Source organism: Camelus bactrianus, chromosome 21, assembly GCF_048773025.1.
Source record: "Camelus bactrianus isolate YW-2024 breed Bactrian camel chromosome 21, ASM4877302v1, whole genome shotgun sequence".
Lineage (NCBI taxonomy): Eukaryota > Metazoa > Chordata > Mammalia > Artiodactyla > Camelidae > Camelus > Camelus bactrianus.
This window is the reverse complement of record NC_133559.1, coordinates 6,128,623-6,148,887: the sequence shown is the minus strand read 5'-3', so window position 1 is coordinate 6,148,887 and position 20,265 is coordinate 6,128,623. Positions and strand designations below refer to the sequence as shown.

The 20,265-nt window shown below is 43.6% G+C and overlaps 1 protein-coding gene and 1 long non-coding RNA gene across 12 annotated transcripts in view; one reads left to right on the top strand and one right to left on the bottom strand.

Moving 5' to 3' along the window:
• The window catches only part of LOC123617868 (uncharacterized), a 150,872-nt gene that overhangs the window by 85,440 nt on the left and 45,167 nt on the right, over positions 1 to 20,265 (bottom strand). The gene's annotated exons all lie outside the window — the stretch shown is intronic.
• LOC105068264 (uncharacterized) lies at positions 4,618 to 19,845 on the top strand. Its single transcript, XM_074349962.1, has 4 exons — positions 4,618 to 5,127; positions 13,410 to 13,568; positions 14,166 to 15,590; positions 19,657 to 19,845. The coding sequence occupies exons 1-4, from the start codon at positions 5,038 to 5,040 to the stop codon at positions 19,843 to 19,845; spliced, it is 1,863 nt and encodes a 620-aa protein (XP_074206063.1). The 5' UTR covers positions 4,618 to 5,037.

Genomic DNA, 20,265 nt, shown 5'->3' with positions numbered 1-20,265 from the left:
GGTCTGTCATTTAGTGCTGATACGAGTCATTGCTGATGGGGCCACTCTGAGGATTCATGATCTCTCTGTTCATAACCATTCAAAAATTAAGTCAGGAAGACGTTTTCCTTAACTACAGTGAGGTAACCAGTTGCACTTCTATCATTCCTTCTGTAATTTTTTTCTTACTTTTGTCCCTTTTAGAGAAAACTTCCATATAACACAGTTACTGCATACATGCAACTCCCTTTCCACCCTAGAGAGCCTCTGGCCAGCTCTGTAGTTGTACGTGAGGGGTTTTTTAACCACCAGGGTTTTAGAAAAATAACATCTTACCGATATAAGTCCTCCTGGAAAAGATTCCTCCACTATCCAAAAGACTTGTCTTTAATCGTCGTTTCCTCTGACTGTCTCTCTCACCCATATTCTCATTGTGTGTGTGTGTGTGTGTGTGTGTGTGTGGCCTGCATTTTGAGTAGCTGGAATGACGTGCTAAACATACATAAGCATACATCCCATACCACACTTCTGCCACAAGATTCCTTCAATTCTGTTCTCAATTTCCAACTTGTCCATATGTTGGGCATGTTTATATATCTGAGAGGCAATCCAGATTGGCATAAAATGGCTTGTGTGTATCTAGAAAACTCTCTTTCTCACTCTCATTCTGCCCACATATCCCTCCCCTCCTTTCAATCTCTCTCTCACATACAACACACACACACACACACACACACACACACACACACACAAGACTAATGTAAGAACCTGAAGTCACTGGAGGCAACTTGAAATTGTTCCTCGGGATCAACGTTACTTCCTTCACCACTGCCCTGGTAAGCACAAGCTACGAGCAGAGGCGCTCCTGCCGGACGCTGCTCCCCTACTAGGCAGCGAAGCAGGCACATGAGCTACAACTTTGCCAAAGAATCCAAGAGAATATTCAGCCTGGAGAAATCCCACCTCCAAAACAGCACCTCCCAGGAGATGACTACAGCTCCTGTGGGAATCATTTAACCACAAATTCCAACTCCCCTTCACTCCTACAGCCTCAGTCACACATCGCAAAGGGCTGGTCCCTGAATCGTGACAACCTGACCCACTTCAGCAGCCCAGAGGCCATATGGCAACACAGTGCCTTCCCAGCCCATTGGATAGGAAAAGGGAGGGACAACCACAAACGTATGATTGCGGCTGAAATCCTGTAATTTCTGATTTGTCAATAACTCCTGACATTTGGGGAGTTTTCTTCACCCCTTAACAAATCCTGGTAGCCACAAAATACAACTGTGGACACCTAAAATGCCTCTGAAGCCATTTCACTGTCTTGTAAAGATGAGGCAAAAAATAAATTCTCTCTGAGGACAGAGAAGGTGCCCCACATCTCAGAGTTCACTATTCCATGGTCAGTAATTTTAAAGGTTTAGGGGGAAAGAGTTTTAGGATTTAAAGGTAAAAAGCAAATATGCAAGAAGGATCAGGTGTGTTGGCAGAGAGTAAGGTATGGTAATATACCCTAAATATATATGCTAGACAGACAGACAGACAGACAGACAGACAGACAGACAGAGGGAATAGTGAAATCTACCATAAAGTACAATGTACAGTCCTGTTATCCCTGCAGTTATTAAACTGCACTGATCAAATAGCTATCTAAGCTGGATCAAAGAAATCTACTTGAATCATAGACTCATAGCTCTCAGGTGGAAAGAGGGATTTATCAGACATCCACCCAATGTTCCCTCCTTAACAACCCTCTGACATATCCCTGTCTCACGCTCACCTCCCAGTAACAAATGTAACTTGGTGCAATGGGAAGAGTATTTGGAGTGAAAAGTCCTGGGTTGGAGGCCTGGGTCCTGCACTGTTGATTTATCAGCCATGCAGCTTTGGATCTTCTAGTTGTCAAATGCAATATGAGGAAGCTAGACTAATTGACTGCCAAGAGCTCATCCAACTCAAAATTCTCTAGGCAGTGACAGGGAGCTCACCATCTCCAAAGATAAATCTTTTCATTTTTGGACAACTCTGACTATTAAAATGTTCTTCCTATACAAAGTCAAAATAGGCTTCCCTACAGTCCCTACCCGTTTATCTGAGTTTCTATACAACCCAAGCACAGTAACAATTTCACATCGTGGAAAACAGACTCACCTCCCATCCACTTGTTTCTCATCCTGTTCCCTTTACCACCCATCTAGCCAGTCATCCTATTTACTTGACTCGAAACACGCAAGTTGTCCACATCCCTACTGAGAAGCAGTCATCGGAACTGAATACAAAGCTACAGAAACAATCCGACAAATGCCCAGCGGAGAACACCACCACTTACTTTGTTCTAGTTAATGTGCTTCTTCTCATGCAAGCTGAAATAGCATTCCCTCTACAGCTACTACATCGCACCGCCACGGTCACGATGCCCTTCCTTTCACTCAGGTCTTCTACCCTGTCCTTGTGAAGTTTAATGTCCTTGTGAGGTCAGAATTTACTTTCATTTTAATAATATTCATTTTTATTAGATTTGACTTATTGGTGTGACATGCTAAAATCTCCTTGGATCCTCAGTCTATCCTAAAAATATTTGCCATCTGCCCACATTTTCGTCCAAGTTACTGATAAAAAAAATGTAAGGATCATAACATGGTCAACAGCTCTGGAGCCGACTACTAGGACTGCCCTCTACATGGATAGGAATCTGCAAGAATTGTCAATTAAACAGAAGATCCAAGGCTGCCCATCCGTGCCACTCTCTGGACTCCACCTTCCTCAGCTAACTCACACTGCATGATCTAGTCTATCGGCTGCCCCTGCAATGGTTTCCACAGTTAAGCTCACCCCGGACACAGGGTACTTTGAGAGAAACCACTGTTTAAAACACCAAAAATATAAATAGGCTGAGAAAAGGAGAAAAGTTCACACCCAGAGCAACATTGTCAGTGGAAATAATGAGGGAGTTGGAATCAGGATAACCTGGGGTGAATCCGACTTCTGTAACTTACTCACTGGGTAATCTTGGGCACCTTGTCACTATCAGTTCCCTGATCTCAAAATTAAGGATAATAGCAATGACCTCATGGGGTTGTTCTGAGGGTTAGAAGAAATACATGCAAAATCTTAACACATTCTTGGCACTTAATGGGCATGCAATAGATTATTACTATTTGATAGTCTGATAAGAGAGAGACAATAACAGTAACTCCTGGCACAAAAAGACAATTAAACCCAAGAAGAAAATAGGAGAAAATGCAGACCTGGGTTCTGTGGATGTTAGTCATCCACAAAAGAAAGAAGTGGTGGCCTCAAGAGGTTAGAAATGAGGGCATTAAACAAAGTTTTAAAATTTCAAGCACATTTCTATCTCACCAGCTCTAAGCAAGACTGCCCCCCCCAACACACACCCCACCCTTGCACTTCTTATTTGATCATGTCTCAGGAACTGTTAAAGGGCCCAAGAACACAAAAGATGATTCAGGCCCAACCAATACCAGGGTGAGAAGAAACACAAAATTGGGAAGTTGGGGGCTGCTGCAGACACATAAATAAATAATTAAAATAAAAGGTCACCAGTGCTATGGGAGAGATCAATAGAGTCTGTGAGGGAACTGTGATCGATCTGGAAATGTAAGGTAAGGCTTCATGAAGGAGGTGATGATTCTGGAGGGTCCCAAAGGATGAAGAGAAGCTAAGGTGGAGGGACTCTCCAGGTAGTAGGACAGCAAGCAGAGATTTTGAACAGTTGGTGGACCATTAAAAGACCGTCCACGGAATGTTGACCAATTGAGAGTGATTTTTCCCATAAAATACAGGTGGCAAGAGAAGCAGCTAAAAAAGATACAGATTCATTCCGATTGCGAAGGGGCTTATATGTCAAGTAAAGAAATCTGGAATTCCACAGGTAAGGAGGAGCCAGCAGAAGGAATGGTAAGATCAGAGTAAAAGATGAATGAGGCAGGCTGATAGTGGAGGGGCCAGTCATGACACTTTTCACTAACATCCAACTGAAAGATGGTGAGGACCAGAATGAAAAGTGCAGCCCTAAATAGAGAATAGGCCTGCATATTAAGAGGTAAGTCTTGGTAAGAGTGACATGTCATGACATTAGAATGAGAGCTAAAGAGAGGGAGAAACAAAAAATGACTTTGTACAGACACTCAGTGGATGGAGGTCTCATTAACCAACATGTGGACTTCCAGAGGACAGTATGTTTTGGTATGAGGTTGATAATGAGTTTAGTTTTGAACAGTATGACCTGAGATAACTAGGCGACATCCAAATGGAAACAGAATGTGTTTGACATACAGTCTGGAAGTCAAGAGAGTGGCCAAGGATAAGAGTCTCCTGTATATTTACAAGGATCAATGAAAAACTCATAGTTTAACCCATAGGAATGGTAAGTAGAATATGTCTCTGCTACCCCAATGCAATAACCTTGAAAACAAGACTAATAATTCTTGCCTAATAGTTCATGCCAGCTCCTAGTGACCACTGATTCTAACTCAAGGGCCCACTTTCTTGCTCTCTTTCAAAAAATTAAAATTAAATTTGTCTATCTTCTCTGCATTCATTATAATTTCTAGAAGCTCAATATTTTTCATGGCAAGTTCTCTCAGGATTCAGAAATGGAATTCATAGATAAAAGGGACATGCATTTAGGTGCTTGTGATGTTTGCTTAAATATAAATTGTATTTAAGTTACTCAAAATATATATTCTACTTCTCTAAAGAGAAGGATAAGGATGTAAACTCACCAACAGATATTTATCAAGCACCTACCAAGTCAAAGTAGGGGTTACAACAACAACAAAAAAAAAAAACACAGAAGGTATGAACCTTGAACACAAAGAGCCAATGCTAGCCAAAGGGAATCTTCCATAAAATCCCCAATATATGGGAATGATGTAAACTTAAATTTGGAACTTGGTAAAACAAGTACAGATGAGTACGTGAGCGATTTGGGAAGTAAACACATTGCTAGAGAAATAGAGGTGGAGATATGGGTGGATCTGGGTTTGGTTAGGAATGAATCAGACCATCCTACAGAGTATGGCTCCTCCCTAAATGACCTGCTATAAAAAGGCCATTATTCCAGGCTTCAGCACCCAGCAAGCTCCTTCAGGCTACGTTCTACTTGCTCTTCTGGTGAAGGAAGTAAGTAAGAGGGGATGCATCTAAACTTGCCACTTGCTATTAAGCAAGGTGGAGATCTGGATGTATTGTACTCTGAGGCAAAAAGTTGGATGTTTGGGGTTCTTTTATTTTTAGTAACAATGTTACTACAAGTTTATTTTGATACTGAAGGAAAATGAGGGCATAAATTTGCTCTCTTAATATTGCTGGATTATCTATTCATCCATTCATTAAACAAATATATATTAACTACCTTCTATTTGCCAAGTGCTGCTGTTGGCTGAGTATGCAGCAGTGAATGACATAAATTCCCTACTCGCAGGAGCTTACAATTAGTAGTAAACAGAGGTGGTGGTGGTGCTGCTGCTGCTGGTGGTAGTATAGGAGTAGGAGTAGGAGATTTAGTTGGGAGACATTCAGTTAAAAACAAATGAATAAGAATTACAAGTAATTCAAATAATTACAATGAAGAAAATAAGAGTCATGAAGTAAAATAATGGGAGGAGAATCATGTATATTGGATCGCCAGGAAAGACGTCTCTGAGGAATTGTCTTTTGAGTGGAGATCTTAATGACAAGAGAAACAGTCAAGGCAAAGAACAAGATTCTAAAGCAAGAGTAAACTTGTTTCACAGAATGAAAGAAGCTAGAGTGCAGTGAGCATGCTTAACAAGAGGAACAGTGGGAATATGGTAGTGTCAGAGAGCTAGGCAGGGTACACCATGTAAAAAGGGGCATAGTAGACTTTGTGCATTATTTCAAATACCTGAGAAGTCACTGGAGAGTTTTAAGCAGGAGGAGTAAGATAATTTAATATATATTTTTAAAAGATCACTCTGGGCTGCGGTGTGGAAAACAGAATAGGGAGGTAAGAATAGGAGAAAGGAGATGATGGGGTAACAGAAGTAGTGAAAAGTAACTCTTTGCTCAAGTTAAAATCTAGAAGTTATGCATGATTCCAGTCTTTCCTTTACACCACACAGATTCACCACCAACTCCAGTCAACTCTGCCCATAAGACATGCCAATCCACCTGTCCCCATCTCCCATGACCACTTGGTCAAGGCTATCCTTCACTCTCACCTTTGACTATTATATGAAAATATCAATTTATTTATTCATTTTTATTGATAGATATTGGAGTTGTTTCCATTTAGGGAGGTATTATAAATAATGGACCTATGAATACATTTTTGCATGTGATTTTTGGTTACAAATGTGTATATATTTCTATTGAAAATATTCTTAGCAGTGAATTTCTGGTCTTAGGTACTGTCAAACAATTTTTTGTTTGTTTGTTTGTTTGTTTGTGGGATGGGGAGGTAACTAGGTTTATTTATTCAATCAATTTTTGAAAGTACTTCTGCCAGTTTACGCCCCTTCTAGCAGTATATGGAAGATACAGTTTCTTCATATCCTCACCAATATTTACTACTAGAAAGGTTATATTTCCATTTTGGGTTGGTTTTTTTGGTAATTTTTGTAGGGGTACTATGATCTCACATTGTAATTTTAACTTGTATTTCCCGGATGATTTATATAGTTGAGAACTTTTTGTGTTTGTAAGTCATTTAGATAACCTTTTTTGTAAAGCTCCTCTGCTGTCTATCCATTTTTCTATTGAGTTGTCTGTATTTCTATATCACTCATAGGAGTTATTTTTATATTCAGGATAGAGCCCTTTACTGGTTGATGTTTTGCATATGCCCTCCCACTCAGTGGCTTTTCCTTTTCTCCTTTAATAAACTCTTTGAATGAACAGACATAACTATTTTTAGTGTAGTCCAATTTATCAATCTTTTTCTTTATGATTAATAGTTTTTAAGCTCAAATTAAGAAGTATTTCTCTACCCCAAGTTCTTGAAGATATTCTCCTATGTTGTCCTTCTTTTATCTTTTACATACAAAATCCACCTAGGAACAAATTCATTTTTCCATATGTGAATTCAGTTAACACAGTGCCCTTTCCCTGACGACTTGCACCAAAATCTTTTTCATAAGTCAAACATGCATAACAATATAGGTCTGATTTTTGATTCTTACCTTTTATTTATCTATTTGTTTAGCCTTGCACCAATGACATGCTGTCTTCATTCATAATATACTTTGACATCTGGTATGTCCACAACTTTGTCTTACTCAAGATTGTCCTGGCTAATCCTGGCCCTTCACATTTTCATATAAATTTTAGACATCACCTTATTAATCTTTATTTTTAAAAATGTCATAGATTCTGAGTAAAATTTTATTGCATGTGAAAATGAATTTGGGGAGATTTGACATCTTAACAATATTGACACTTTCAAGCCATGAAAAAGGCATAACTTCCATTTATCTAAATCTTTAATTAACTTCAATATTTATAACTTTCTGAGTACATATCTTTCATTAGATTTATTCCTAGGAATTGCCTGATTTTATATGTTTATAAATAGCATCATTTTTAATTTAAATTTCTAATTATTTCTTGATTTTGCATAGAAATACAATTGATTTTTGTGTATTTCTCCTATACCTGGCAACACTTAATTTTATGTATTCTAATACTTGAGCTATACTTTTTTTATTTTCCACATACAAAAATCACACTATTCTCTGAGTAATGATAATTGTGTTACCTCCTTTCCAATTATTCTGTTTTTACTTCTTTGTCTTACTCTGGCTAGGACCTTCAATACAATGTGGAATAGGATATTAGCAGGTGTAATGATCTCATTCCCAAACCCAGAGAGAAAAGCCTTCAACATTTCACCATTAAATATGATGTTTCTATAACATCTTTGTAGATATAATTGATATCTTTTATTTATAAGTCAAAATTAATGTTGCATTTTATCAAATTTTTTGGTATCTATTGTCCATCCTTTCACTTTCAGCCATTGTTATCATATTTAATGTATGCCTCTTTTATTTTTTTTAACTTTTTTTTTTATTGTTATGGTCATTTTACAATGTTGTGTCAAATTCCAGTGTAGAGCACAATTTTTCAGTTATACCTGAACATGCATATATTCATTGTCACATTCTCCTTCGCTGTGAGCCACCACAAGATCCCACATGTATTTCCCTGTGCTATACAGCATAATCCCATTTATCTATTCTGCACATGCCTGTCAGCATCCACAAATTTCAAAATCCCAGCCTGTCCCTTCCCACTCCCCACCCCGTGGCAACCAGAGGTCCATATTCCATGTCCAGTCTGTTTCTGTTTTGCATTTATGTTTTTTGTTTGTTTGTTTGTTTTTGTTTTTTTTTAGATTCCACATATGAGCGATTTCATATGGTATTTTTCTTTCTCTTTCTGGCTTACTTCACTTAGAATGACATTCTCCAGGGACATCCATGTTGCTGCAAATGGCGTTATGTTGTCGGTTTTTATGGCCGAATAGTATTCCATTGTATAAATATACCACAGCTTCTTTATCCACTCATCTGTTGATGGACATTCAGGCTTTTTCCATGTCTTGGCTATTGTAAATAGTGCTGCTATGAACATTGGGGTGCAGGTGTCCTTTTGAAGTAGGGTTCCTTCTGGATATATGCCCAGGAGTGGGATTACTGGGTCATATGGAAAGTCTATTCCTAGTCTTTTGAGGAATCTCCATACTGTTTTCCACAATGACTGCACCAAATTGCATTCCCACCAGCAGTGTAGGAGGGTTCCCTTTTCTCCACAGCCTCTCCAGCATTCGTTATTTGTGGACTTTTGAATGATGGCTATTCTGACTGGTGTGAGGTGATACCTCATTGTAGTTTTGATTTGCAGTTCTCTGGTAATTAGTGATACTGAGCATTTTTTCATGTGTCTATTGATCATTTGTATTTCTTCCTTGGAGAATTGCTTGTTTAGGTCTCCTGCCCATTTTTGGATTGGGTTGTTTTTTTCTTATTATGTTGTATGAGCTGCTTATATATTCTGGAGATCAAGTCTTTGTCAATTTCATCATTTGCAAAAATTTTCTCCCATTTTGTAGGTTGTTGTTTTGTTTTACTTATGGTTTCCTTTGCTGTGCAGAAGCTTGTAAGTTTAATTAGGTCCCGTTTGTTTATTCTTGCTTTTATTTCTATTGCTTGGGTAGACTGCCCTAGGAAAACATTTTTGAGATGTATGTGAGATAATGTTTTGCCTATATTTTCTTCTAGGAGGTTTATTGTATCTTGTCTTATGTTTAAGTCTTTGATCCATTTTGAGTTTATTTTTGTGTATGCTGTAAGGGAGTGTTCTAGCTTCACTGATTTACACGTTGCTGTCCAGTTTTCCCAACACCATTTGCTGAAGAGACTATCTTTATTCCATTGTATATTCTTGCCTCCTTTGTTGAAGATTAGTTGATCACAAGTTTGTGGGTTCATTTCTGGGCTCTCTATTCTGTTCCATTGGCCTGTATGTCTGTTTTTGTACCAATGCCATGCTGTCTTGATGACTGTAGCCCTATAGTATTGTCTGAAGTCTGGGAGAGTTATTCGTCCAGCCTCTTTCTTTTTCTTCAGTAATGCTTTGGCAATTCTAGATCTTTAATGTGTGTCTCTTGTGGGCAGCATGTAATTTTTCTTCAATCTAGTCTGACAATCTTTGTTTTTAAATTGCAGTATTTAGTCCATTCATATTCAGTTACCACTGCACTATTTGGTTTAAATCTACCATATTACTACTTAGTTTCTATCAGCCCACCTATTCTACGTTTCTTTTTGTCTTCTTGACATTTTTTGATAAATTCAATATTTGTCAGTTAATTTTTATCACATTAACTTCTTAATTATATATTCTTCTACCATTCTTTTTATGCTTACCCTAGAGATTACAGCACATTTCCTTGACTACTAGAGTATATTATAAAAATACTTTAATATTACTCAAACAATTCAAGTATCCTACAGTACTTAAACTCCATTTACCCCCTCCACCCTTATCTGATATTGTTATGCATTTTAATTCTATCTTAAATCCTGAAAAAAAATTATTATTATTTTCAATCAAAATATCCATTTAGATTTCCCCACACAATTTTTTGACTTTTCTTCATTCTTTCCTGCCTCTCTGTGCTTCTAACTAGGATCATTCTTTAATATTTCTTTCATGGCAGATCTACTGGTGATATTTGTTTGCTTGAAAATGTCCTTACTTAAGCTTTCTTCTTCATGGATACTTTCACTGGGTATAGAATTCTAGTATAGAACTTATTTTCCTACAGAAAGATGAGGAGTACATTTCATTGTCTTTGGGCTTCCATTATTTCTTTTGAAAAATCAACTGTCAGTCCTATAGTTGCTCCTTTGAAAATAATATCTGGTTTTTCTCTTGCTACTTTTAAGAGTTCCTCATTGTCTTAAGTGTTAAACACTTTTTTTTATTATGTGTCTAGGTGTGGTTTTCTTTTATATATCTTGCTTAGAGTTTATAATACTTTTGGAATCTGTGGCTTGATACCTCTCATTCGCTTTTTAAAAATTGCAGTTACTTAACTCCCCAAACTACTGAACTTCCTTCCAATCTAAATGTAGGCTTCAATAAATTGTCATAGTTTTGATAGATTATAATGCCTAAACAGACGTGCGTGTGCACACACTCCAGCTTTCTAGTTGTTCTCAAAGGACTGTTATTCTGAAACCACCTAATAAGCCATTCTACAAAGTGATCCTTTAAAAACTGAATCGTATTAAATTACTATCTTATAAAAAAAATCATTTAGTGACTTCTCATAATACTTAGAATAAAGTGTACAAATGTTATCCTATTTAAATCATCATTTTTTCACCCATCTGTAAATCTGACTTTAAGTTGTATCACTTCTGATTTGCCCACAATGTTCTCGAGTTGTCCTTTGTCTACAGCACTAACACACCAAGTTACTTCTCATGTTGGGATCATTGCACTTCTCCTTTCACCTAAATTTTTCCAAGTAACCAACAAGATTAGTCTTTCTTGTTTTTCCATTTTCAGCTCAAATATCCTTTCTACCACCAAATCTTCTCTGATCAATCTAAAATACCCCTCTCAACACTCTATATAGCACCATTCTTCTTTCAATGGTATGTATATCATTTCTCACTACCTAATTGCTTCATTCATTTATTTGCTTATTGTCTTCATAAGAACACATCTCATCTATTTTTATTACCATATCCCCAGAGCATACAATAGTACCTAATCCTGTAGTAGGTGTTCCATATTTGTTAAATAAATTAAAGTGTAAATGAATGAATGTAGAAATCAAAGGAAAGGTCATGCTTAGAGGTTTCAATTTGGAAGTCATCAGAGAGATGGTATCTGAAGTCAAGAGACTCAATGAGATAGAAAATTAAATAGATATATTAAAAAAGAAGGTCAAAGACATGGGCCATGGGGATTTCCAACATTTTTAGATTGAGCAGAAGATGAGGGGTTAGCAAAGAATACTGAGAAAGGGGTTTTGCTATAAAAGAGAAAAGATAAATCAGGTGGTGCTTAAAGGGATATGTACAATGGGGAAGAGGGTAGTTAATAAGAGACATTTCAGCATGAATACATGCTGAAGGGAATGATCCAGTAAAGAAAAAGAAGCCGATGATGTGGGAGGAAAAGTGGACAACTGCAAAACCACAGTGTTTGAATACACAAGAGAGAGTGGGGTCCAGTGCCAAAACAGAGGAGAGCAGCACAGACAGTTTATCCACCAGAAAAGCAGTGAAGGTTAAGGTATATATGGAGTCAAATGCAATAGGCTGGCTAATCAGATATTGGGACAATGAAGAAATAATTTTCTAATGGCTTTCAAGATTTCAGTGGAATAAAAAGCAGGTCATCTTCTGAGATAAAGGAAAGGGAGCACTGTTGGAACTTTTGCCAGTGAGTACAAGAGAGTGTGGGACAAGAAATAGAGCGTGTATGCAAGGAGCAATGATGGAGATAAACTATAATGTCTAACCAAGCTGAAAAGGGAAGTGAGTACAGAAAGCAGTGAATTGTGAGGTCAAAGAATTACTGAAGTCTGGGTACAAGTGAAAGACAAAGAGTAAATCCTTGAGACTGAGATTTTGGAGACTGTCTAACTACAGCAAAGTCCAGGTCCGAAATATCACCACAGATATTAGTAGCTAAAAGAATCTTAAAATTTTCAGTGTATTTTTGTAAAAAGCATATAACTATATTTTAATCTAGTCTTTACAATCTGTCCTTTAACCAGAAAGTCTGGTCCATTTTACACCTACTGTAATTAATGATAAAATTATATTTAATTCTACTCTACTCTTTCACTTTATACTTCGTGTTTACCCTGCCTTTTCTATGCTTCTTATTTTTTTTCTTCCCTGGCTTCTACTAAAATGATCAAGTTTTTCCCCTTTTTCTTCTATTAATGGTTTCAAAGTTATACATTTTTTTTAGTGTTTATCCACAAGCTTATCAAAATACATATTTAACCAAGTCAAATATAAATCAATACCTACTTCCTCTTACCAAAAATCCAAGGTCCATAAATGCCATAGATCCAGCTACCACAGTAAAGCCTTTCACACTGTTATTTTCTAAGGCTTCCAAGTCCTCAGTGAACTAAAAAATTAAGGACATCTTTGGCCTAGTTTTAAAAGTTCTAAAGCAGTCACTACGATGCTTTCATGTTAAAAATTAGACTGTACGGACATGCTTAGTAATTCCTTTGTTCACCAGTGAGATAAATTGAACATTCCTTAAACACTATTCTTTAAGTGGCAAAATGAAAGCTAGACAACAAAATATCTTGTATAATATTCAAAAGTTAGTAAAGCCATTTGATCCAATCAAAACTTCTTTATAATACTGAAAATCTATTAAAGCCATTCTATCGAATTAAAAATAAAAAACCCAAGTAAACAGAGAGGAAGTTCACTGAGTGTCTCAGCCATCTGACAAAATAGGATTCAGGAAACTGCCTTCCAACACAGCGATCACTAGCAAATTACCTTTTGGAGAATTGATTCTTAGCAAATTGGCATGAATAAACTTTCCTGCTTCTGACCAATAGCCTTTCTAAAATCCTGCCATGGACAATGGCCACATCAACAAAAGGATATCTTATCTACAGTACACTAGGGTCTGTGAGAGGATTTAAATCCTGCTGGGAATGGGTTCAAGGCCAAATGTTGGCAGTTTTAGTAATTCAGTCAAACTTTGTGTTGATCTACACTATGTAGATAATAAAAATTTTTCCTGGCCATCTTCCATTTTTAAAGCTGCACTACATAGGGTAAGATATGGATTTTAAAATGTGGAAATTCTTTATAATAAAGGATATGAACTACGAAAGAAAAGAAACATTAAAAAGGCACATTTATATTTCTTCTTTCTAGGTTCCCATATACTTCCAAAACATGTCTTCTCTTCTGGAAAACATCACTGCCATCATCGACCTATTCCATCAATATTCAAAAACCGATAAGGAGACTGAAACACTGAGCAAAAAAGAACTGAAGGAACTTCTGGAAGTGGAGTTTCGACCAATCCTGAAGGTAAAAGATATCTGCCAGGACTGTAGTGCATAGTATTTCTGTTCTGCATCAAAAATCTGTCAAAATATTAGTGTGAAATTTTGCTGACATTTGTTTTGTAAGATGCACTGATTTAATCTTATTTCAAAACAGGTATAATTTGTTTGCCTTCTTTATGCCTCTAGGTATACTATACACACACGCACGCACACACACACACAAACACACATCCGATCTGTGAAAAAACATAATATAAATAATTACTGACAAATAAAAGGAATACTAGTTAGTTAATTCATCGTAACACTCATTTTAATTTCAAGAATGTAAAGAGGGTATATCTAAAAGAGAATACAGTTATGGAACTTATACACTATTTACATTTGAAGAAGTAGTAAAATAGAATTTGCCCCATCAAATTTTTCTGTCACCACGATTAGGATACATTTCTTTTACTACATTATCAGCAGCTTCCTGTTAAGATAAATATTATTACAGAAAAATTTGGTTGTCTTTTTACATACCAAGAATTCACATTCCCTAGATTAACTTTGTCTATTTAATTGACCATCTGAGTCAATCTTATATACTTTCCCTCTCTATCTTCCCTCTGTACAGAACCCAGATGACCCAGATACTGCTGATGTCTTCATGCATATCCTCGATATAGACCACGACAAGAAAATAGACTTTACAGAGTTTTTTCTGATGGTGTTCAAGTTGGCCCAAGCATATTATAATTCAACCAGGAGACAGAATTTCCACACATCAGGGCAAAAGCAGAAAAAGTATAGACACCATCATGAAGATGAAGAAGATGTCATAGAAGAAGAGGATAAAGAAGAAAAAAAGAGAAAGTCCAGTCATTCAACAAGCAGTGATGGAAAGGAGAAAGATAGATCAAAGAGCCCAAGAGGAAGAGGAAGAAACAGACATGGGTCACATTCTGGAAGCGGAGGAAGAAGAGGAGTAAGAGTTACTTCAGGACATACACACGGTTATGCTAAGAAGTCAAGAGGGGAAAACATAAGGAGATCAAGTTCAACTGAACTGAAAGAAAGAAGCCGAAACTTAAGTGTAAGCCCCAACACGGGATATGAGGGAAATGAAGACGAATATCATTATGAAAAAAAAAGTACAGTACGAGCAAAATCGGGACCACCACGCTATGTGGACTCATATCAAGAATCTGAAGAAACTATAGATACTACTACAGATTTTCAATTAGAAAAGCAAAGAAATAGAAGAACTCCAGACATAAAATCAAAAGAAAAAATTACCTTCATAGAGAGAAATATAAATGATACAATCAAAGACTCAAAAATTAGATATGAAAACCCATCTCCTCCTTTGACGAATATCAGAAACGAAGGATACACTACAAGTGAGGACACGGACAGTGAAGGACGCTCAGAAGACTCACACAGCTACCATCAATCTGCCTCTGAAAACAAAAATGAGCATGAAGAAAACACAAGTCATTCACAGGACCAAAGGGAGTTCTCTAGAGGGAGGGATTCAGTCCACACAGAGTCCAGGAACAGCGCTGCCCACAGACAGGGGCGCCGCCATGAGCAGGAACGAGACAGCTCCAGACACTCACGGACTGAGCACGGACAAACCTCAGATGTGTTCGGTAGCCGTACACGCAGGGAATCCAGTGTCAGCCCAGCCAGCGACAGCGAGCGCTCCGAGCAAGATGGAGGGAGACAAGCTGTGACCACCCAGGGAAGATCTGGGTCCACCTCAAGGCACCAGCAGGAGGGATCCCATAGCCAGGCGCGAGTCAGCTCTAGGCACTCAGACTCTCAGCAAGGGCACAGGGCCACCCCTAGAGAGAGGGACTCTGTCCACGCAGAGTCCGGAAGCAGCGCTGCCCACAGACAGGGGCGCCGCCATGAGCAGGAACGAGACAGCTCCAGACACTCACGGACTGAGCACGGACAAACCTCAGATGTGTTCGGTAGCCGTACACGCAGGGAATCCAGTGTCAGCCCGGCCAGCGACAGCGAGCGCTCCGAGCAAGATGGAGGGAGACAAGCTGTGACCACCCAGGGAAGATCTGGGTCCACCTCAAGGCACCAGCAGGAGGGATCCCATGGCCAGGCGCGAGTCAGCTCTAGGCACTCAGACTCTCAGCAAGGGCACAGGGCCACCCCTAGAGAGAGGGACTCTGTCCACGCAGAGTCCGGAAGCAGCGCTGCCCACAGACAGGGGCGCCGCCATGAGCAGGAACGAGACAGCTCCAGACACTCACGGACTGAACACGGACAAACCTCAGATGTGTTCGGTAGCCGTACACGCAGGGAATCCAGTGTCAGCCCGGCCAGCGACAGCGAGCGCTCCGAGCAAGATGGAGGGAGACAAGCTGTGACCACCCAGGGAAGATCTGGGTCCACCTCAAGGCACCAGCAGGAGGGATCCCATGGCCAGGCGCGAGTCAGCTCTAGGCACTCAGACTCTCAGCAAGGGCACAGGGCCACCCCTACAGTGAGGGACTCGGTCCACGCAGAGTCCGGAAGCAGCGCTGCCCACAGAAAGGGGCGCCGCCATGAGCAGGAACGAGACAGCTCCAGACACTCACGGACTGAGCACAGACAAACCTCAGATGTGTTCGGTAGCCGTACACGCAGGGAATCCAGTGTCAGCCCGGCCAGCGACAGCGAGCGCTCCGAGCAAGATGGAGGGAGACAAGCTGTGACCACCCAGGGAAGATCTGGGTCCACCTCAAGGCACCAGCAGGAGGGATCCCATGGCCAGGCGCGAGTCAGCTCTAGGCACTCAGACTCTCAGCAAGGGCACAGGGTCTCCCATAGAGAGAGGGACTCTGTCCACGCAGAGTCCGGAAGCAGCGCTGCCCACAGACAGGGGCGCCGCCATGAGCAGGAACGAGACAGCTCCAGACACTCACGGACTGAGCACGGACAAACCTCAGATGTGTTCGGTAGCCGTACACGCAGGGAATCCAGTGTCAGCCCGGCCAGCGACAGCGAGCGCTCCGAGCAAGATGGAGGGAGACAAGCTGTGACCACCCAGGGAAGATCTGGGTCCACCTCAAGGCACCAGCAGGAGGGATCCCATGGCCAGGCGCGAGTCAGCTCTAGGCACTCAGACTCTCAGCAAGGGCACAGGGCCTCCCCTAGAGAGAGGGACTCTGTCCACGCAGAGTCCGGAAGCAGCGCTGCCCACAGACAGGGGCGCCGCCATGAGCAGGAACGAGACAGCTCCAGACACTCACGGACTGAGCACGGACAAACCTCAGATGTGTTCGGTAGCCGTACACGCAGGGAATCCAGTGTCAGCCCGGCCAGCGACAGCGAGCGCTCCGAGCAAGATGGAGGGAGACAAGCTGTGACCACCCAGGGAAGATCTGGGTCCACCTCAAGGCACCAGCAGGAGGGATCCCATGGCCAGGCGCGAGTCAGCTCTAGGCACTCAGACTCTCAGCAAGGGCACAGGGCCTCCCCTAGAGAGAGGGACTCTGTCCACGCAGAGTCCGGAAGCAGCGCTGCCCACAGACAGGGGCACCGCCATGAGCAGGAACGAGACAGCTCCAGACACTCACGGACTGAACACGGACAAACCTCAGATGTGTTCGGTAGCCGTACACGCAGGGAATCCAGTGTCAGCCAGGCCAGCGACAGCGAGCGCTCCGAGCAAGATGGAGGGAGACAAGCTGTGACCACCCAGGGAAGATCTGGGTCCACCTCAAGGCACCAGCAGGAGGGATCCCATGGCCAGGCGCGAGTCAGCTCTAGGCACTCAGACTCTCAGCAAGGGCACAGGGCCACCCCTACAGTGAGGGACTCGGTCCACGCAGAGTCCGGAAGCAGCGCTGCCCACAGAAAGGGGCGCCGCCATGAGCAGGAACGAGACAGCTCTAGACACTCACGGACTGAGCACAGACAAACCTCAGATGTGTTCGGTAGCCGTACACGCAGGGAATCCAGTGTCAGCCCGGCCAGCGACAGCGAGCGCTCCGAGCAAGATGGAGGGAGACAAGCTGTGACCACCCAGGGAAGATCTGGGTCCACCTCAAGGCACCAGCAGGAGGGATCCCATGGCCAGGCGCGAGTCAGCTCCAGGCACTCAGACTCTCAGCAAGGGCACAGGGCCTCCCATAGAGAGAGGGACTCTGTCCACGCAGAGTCCGGAAGCAGCGCTGCCCACAGACAGGGGCGCCGCCATGAGCAGGAACGAGACAGCTCCAGACACTCACGGACTGAGCACGGACAAACCTCAGATGTGTTCGGTAGCCGTACACGCAGGGAATCCAGTGTCAGCCCGGCCAGCGACAGCGAGCGCTCCGAGCAAGATGGAGGGAGACAAGCTGTGACCACCCAGGGAAGATCTGGGTCCACCTCAAGGCACCAGCAGGAGGGATCCCATGGCCAGGCGCGAGTCAGCTCTAGGCACTCAGACTCTCAGCAAGGGCACAGGGCCTCCCCTAGAGAGAGGGACTCTGTCCACGCAGAGTCCGGAAGCAGCGCTGCCCACAGACAGGGGCGCCGCCATGAGCAGGAACGAGACAGCTCCAGACACTCACGGACTGAGCACGGACAAACCTCAGATGTGTTCGGTAGCCGTACACGCAGGGAATCCAGTGTCAGCCCGGCCAGCGACAGCGAGCGCTCCGAGCAAGATGGAGCGAGACAAGCTGTGACCACCCAGGGAAGATCTGGGTCCACCTCAAGGCACCAGCAGGAGGGATCCCATGGCCAGGCGCGAGTCAGCTCTAGGCACTCAGACTCTCAGCAAGGGCACAGGGCCTCCCCTACAGAGAGGGACTCTGTCCACGCAGAGTCCGGAAGCAGCGCTGCCCACAGACAGGGGCGCCGCCATGAGCAGGAACGAGACAGCTCCAGACACTCACGGACTGAGCACGGACAAACCTCAGATGTGTTCGGTAGCCGTACACGCAGGGAATCCAGTGTCAGCCCGGCCAGCGACAGTGAGCGCTCCGAGCAAGATGGAGGGAGACAAGCTGTGACCACCCAGGGAAGATCTGGGTCCACCTCAAGGCACCAGCAGGAGGGATCCCATGGCCAGGCGCGAGTCAGCTCTAGGCACTCAGACTCTCAGCAAGGGCACAGGGCCACCCCTACAGAGAGGGACTCTGTCCACGCAGAGTCCGGAAGCAGCGCTGCCCACAGACAGGGGCGCCGCCATGAGCAGGAACGAGACAGCTCCAGACACTCACGGACTGAGCACGGACAAACCTCAGATGTGTTCGGTAGCCGTACACGCACGGAATCCGCTGTCAGCCCGGCCAGCGACAGCGAGCGCTCCGAGCAAGATGGAGGGAGACAAGCTGTGACCACCCAGGGAAGATCTGGGTCCACCTCAAGGCACCAGCAGGAGGGATCCCATGGCCAGGCGCGAGTCAGCTCTAGGCACTCAGACTCTCAGCAAGGGCACAGGGCCACCCCTACAGAGAGGGACTCTGTCCACGCAGAGTCCGGAAGCAGCGCTGCCCACAGACAGGGGCGCCGCCATGAGCAGGAACGAGACAGCTCCAGACACTCACGGACTGAGCACGGACAAACCTCAGATGTGTTCGGTAGCCGTACACGCACGGAATCCGCTGTCAGCCCGGCCAGCGACAGCGAGCGCTCCGAGCAAGATGGAGGGAGACAAGCTGTGACCACCCAGGGAAGATCTGGGTCCACCTCAAGGCACCAGCAAGAGGGATCCCATTTCCAGGCGCAAGTCAGCTCTAGGCACTCAGACTCTCAGCAAGGGCACAGGGCCACCCCTACAGAGAGGGACTCTGTCCACGCAGAGTCCGGAAGCAGCGCTGCCCACAGACAGGGGCGCCGCCATGAGCAGGAACGAGACAGCTCCAGACACTCACGGACTGAGCACGGACAAACCTCAGATGTGTTCGGTAGCCGTACACGCAGGGAATCCAGTGTCAGCCCGGCCAGCGACAGCGAGCGCTCCGAGCAAGATGGAGGGAGACAAGCTGTGACCACCCAGGGAAGATCTGGGTCCACCTCAAGGCACCAGCAGGAGGGATCCCATGGCCAGGCGCGAGTCAGCTCTAGGCACTCAGACTCTCAGCAAGGGCACAGGGCCTCCCCTACAGAGAGGGACTCTGTCCACGCAGAGTCCGGAAGCAGCGCTGCCCACAGACAGGGGCGCCGCCATGAGCAGGAACGAGACAGCTCCAGACACTCACGGACTGAGCACGGACAAACCTCAGATGTGTCCGGTAGCCGTAGACGCAGGGAATCCGCTGTCAGCCCGGCCAGCGACAGCGAGCGCTCCGAGCAAGATGGAGGGAGACAAGCTGTGACCACCCAGGGAAGATCTGGGTCCACCTCAAGGCACCAGCAGGAGGGATCCCATGGCCAGGCGCGAGTCAGCTCTAGGCACTCAGACTCTCAGCAAGGGCACAGGGCCTCCCCTAGAGAGAGGGACTCTGTCCACGCAGAGTCCGGAAGCAGCGCTGCCCACAGACAGGGGCGCCGCCATGAGCAGGAACGAGACAGCTCCAGACACTCACGGACTGAGCACGGACAAACCTCAGATGTGTTCGGTAGCCGTACACGCAGGGAATCCAGTGTCAGCCCGGCCAGCGACAGCGAGCGCTCCGAGCAAGATGGAGGGAGACAAGCTGTGACCACCCAGGGAAGATCTGGGTCCACCTCAAGGCACCAGCAGGAGGGATCCCATGGCCAGGCGCGAGTCAGCTCTAGGCACTCAGACTCTCAGC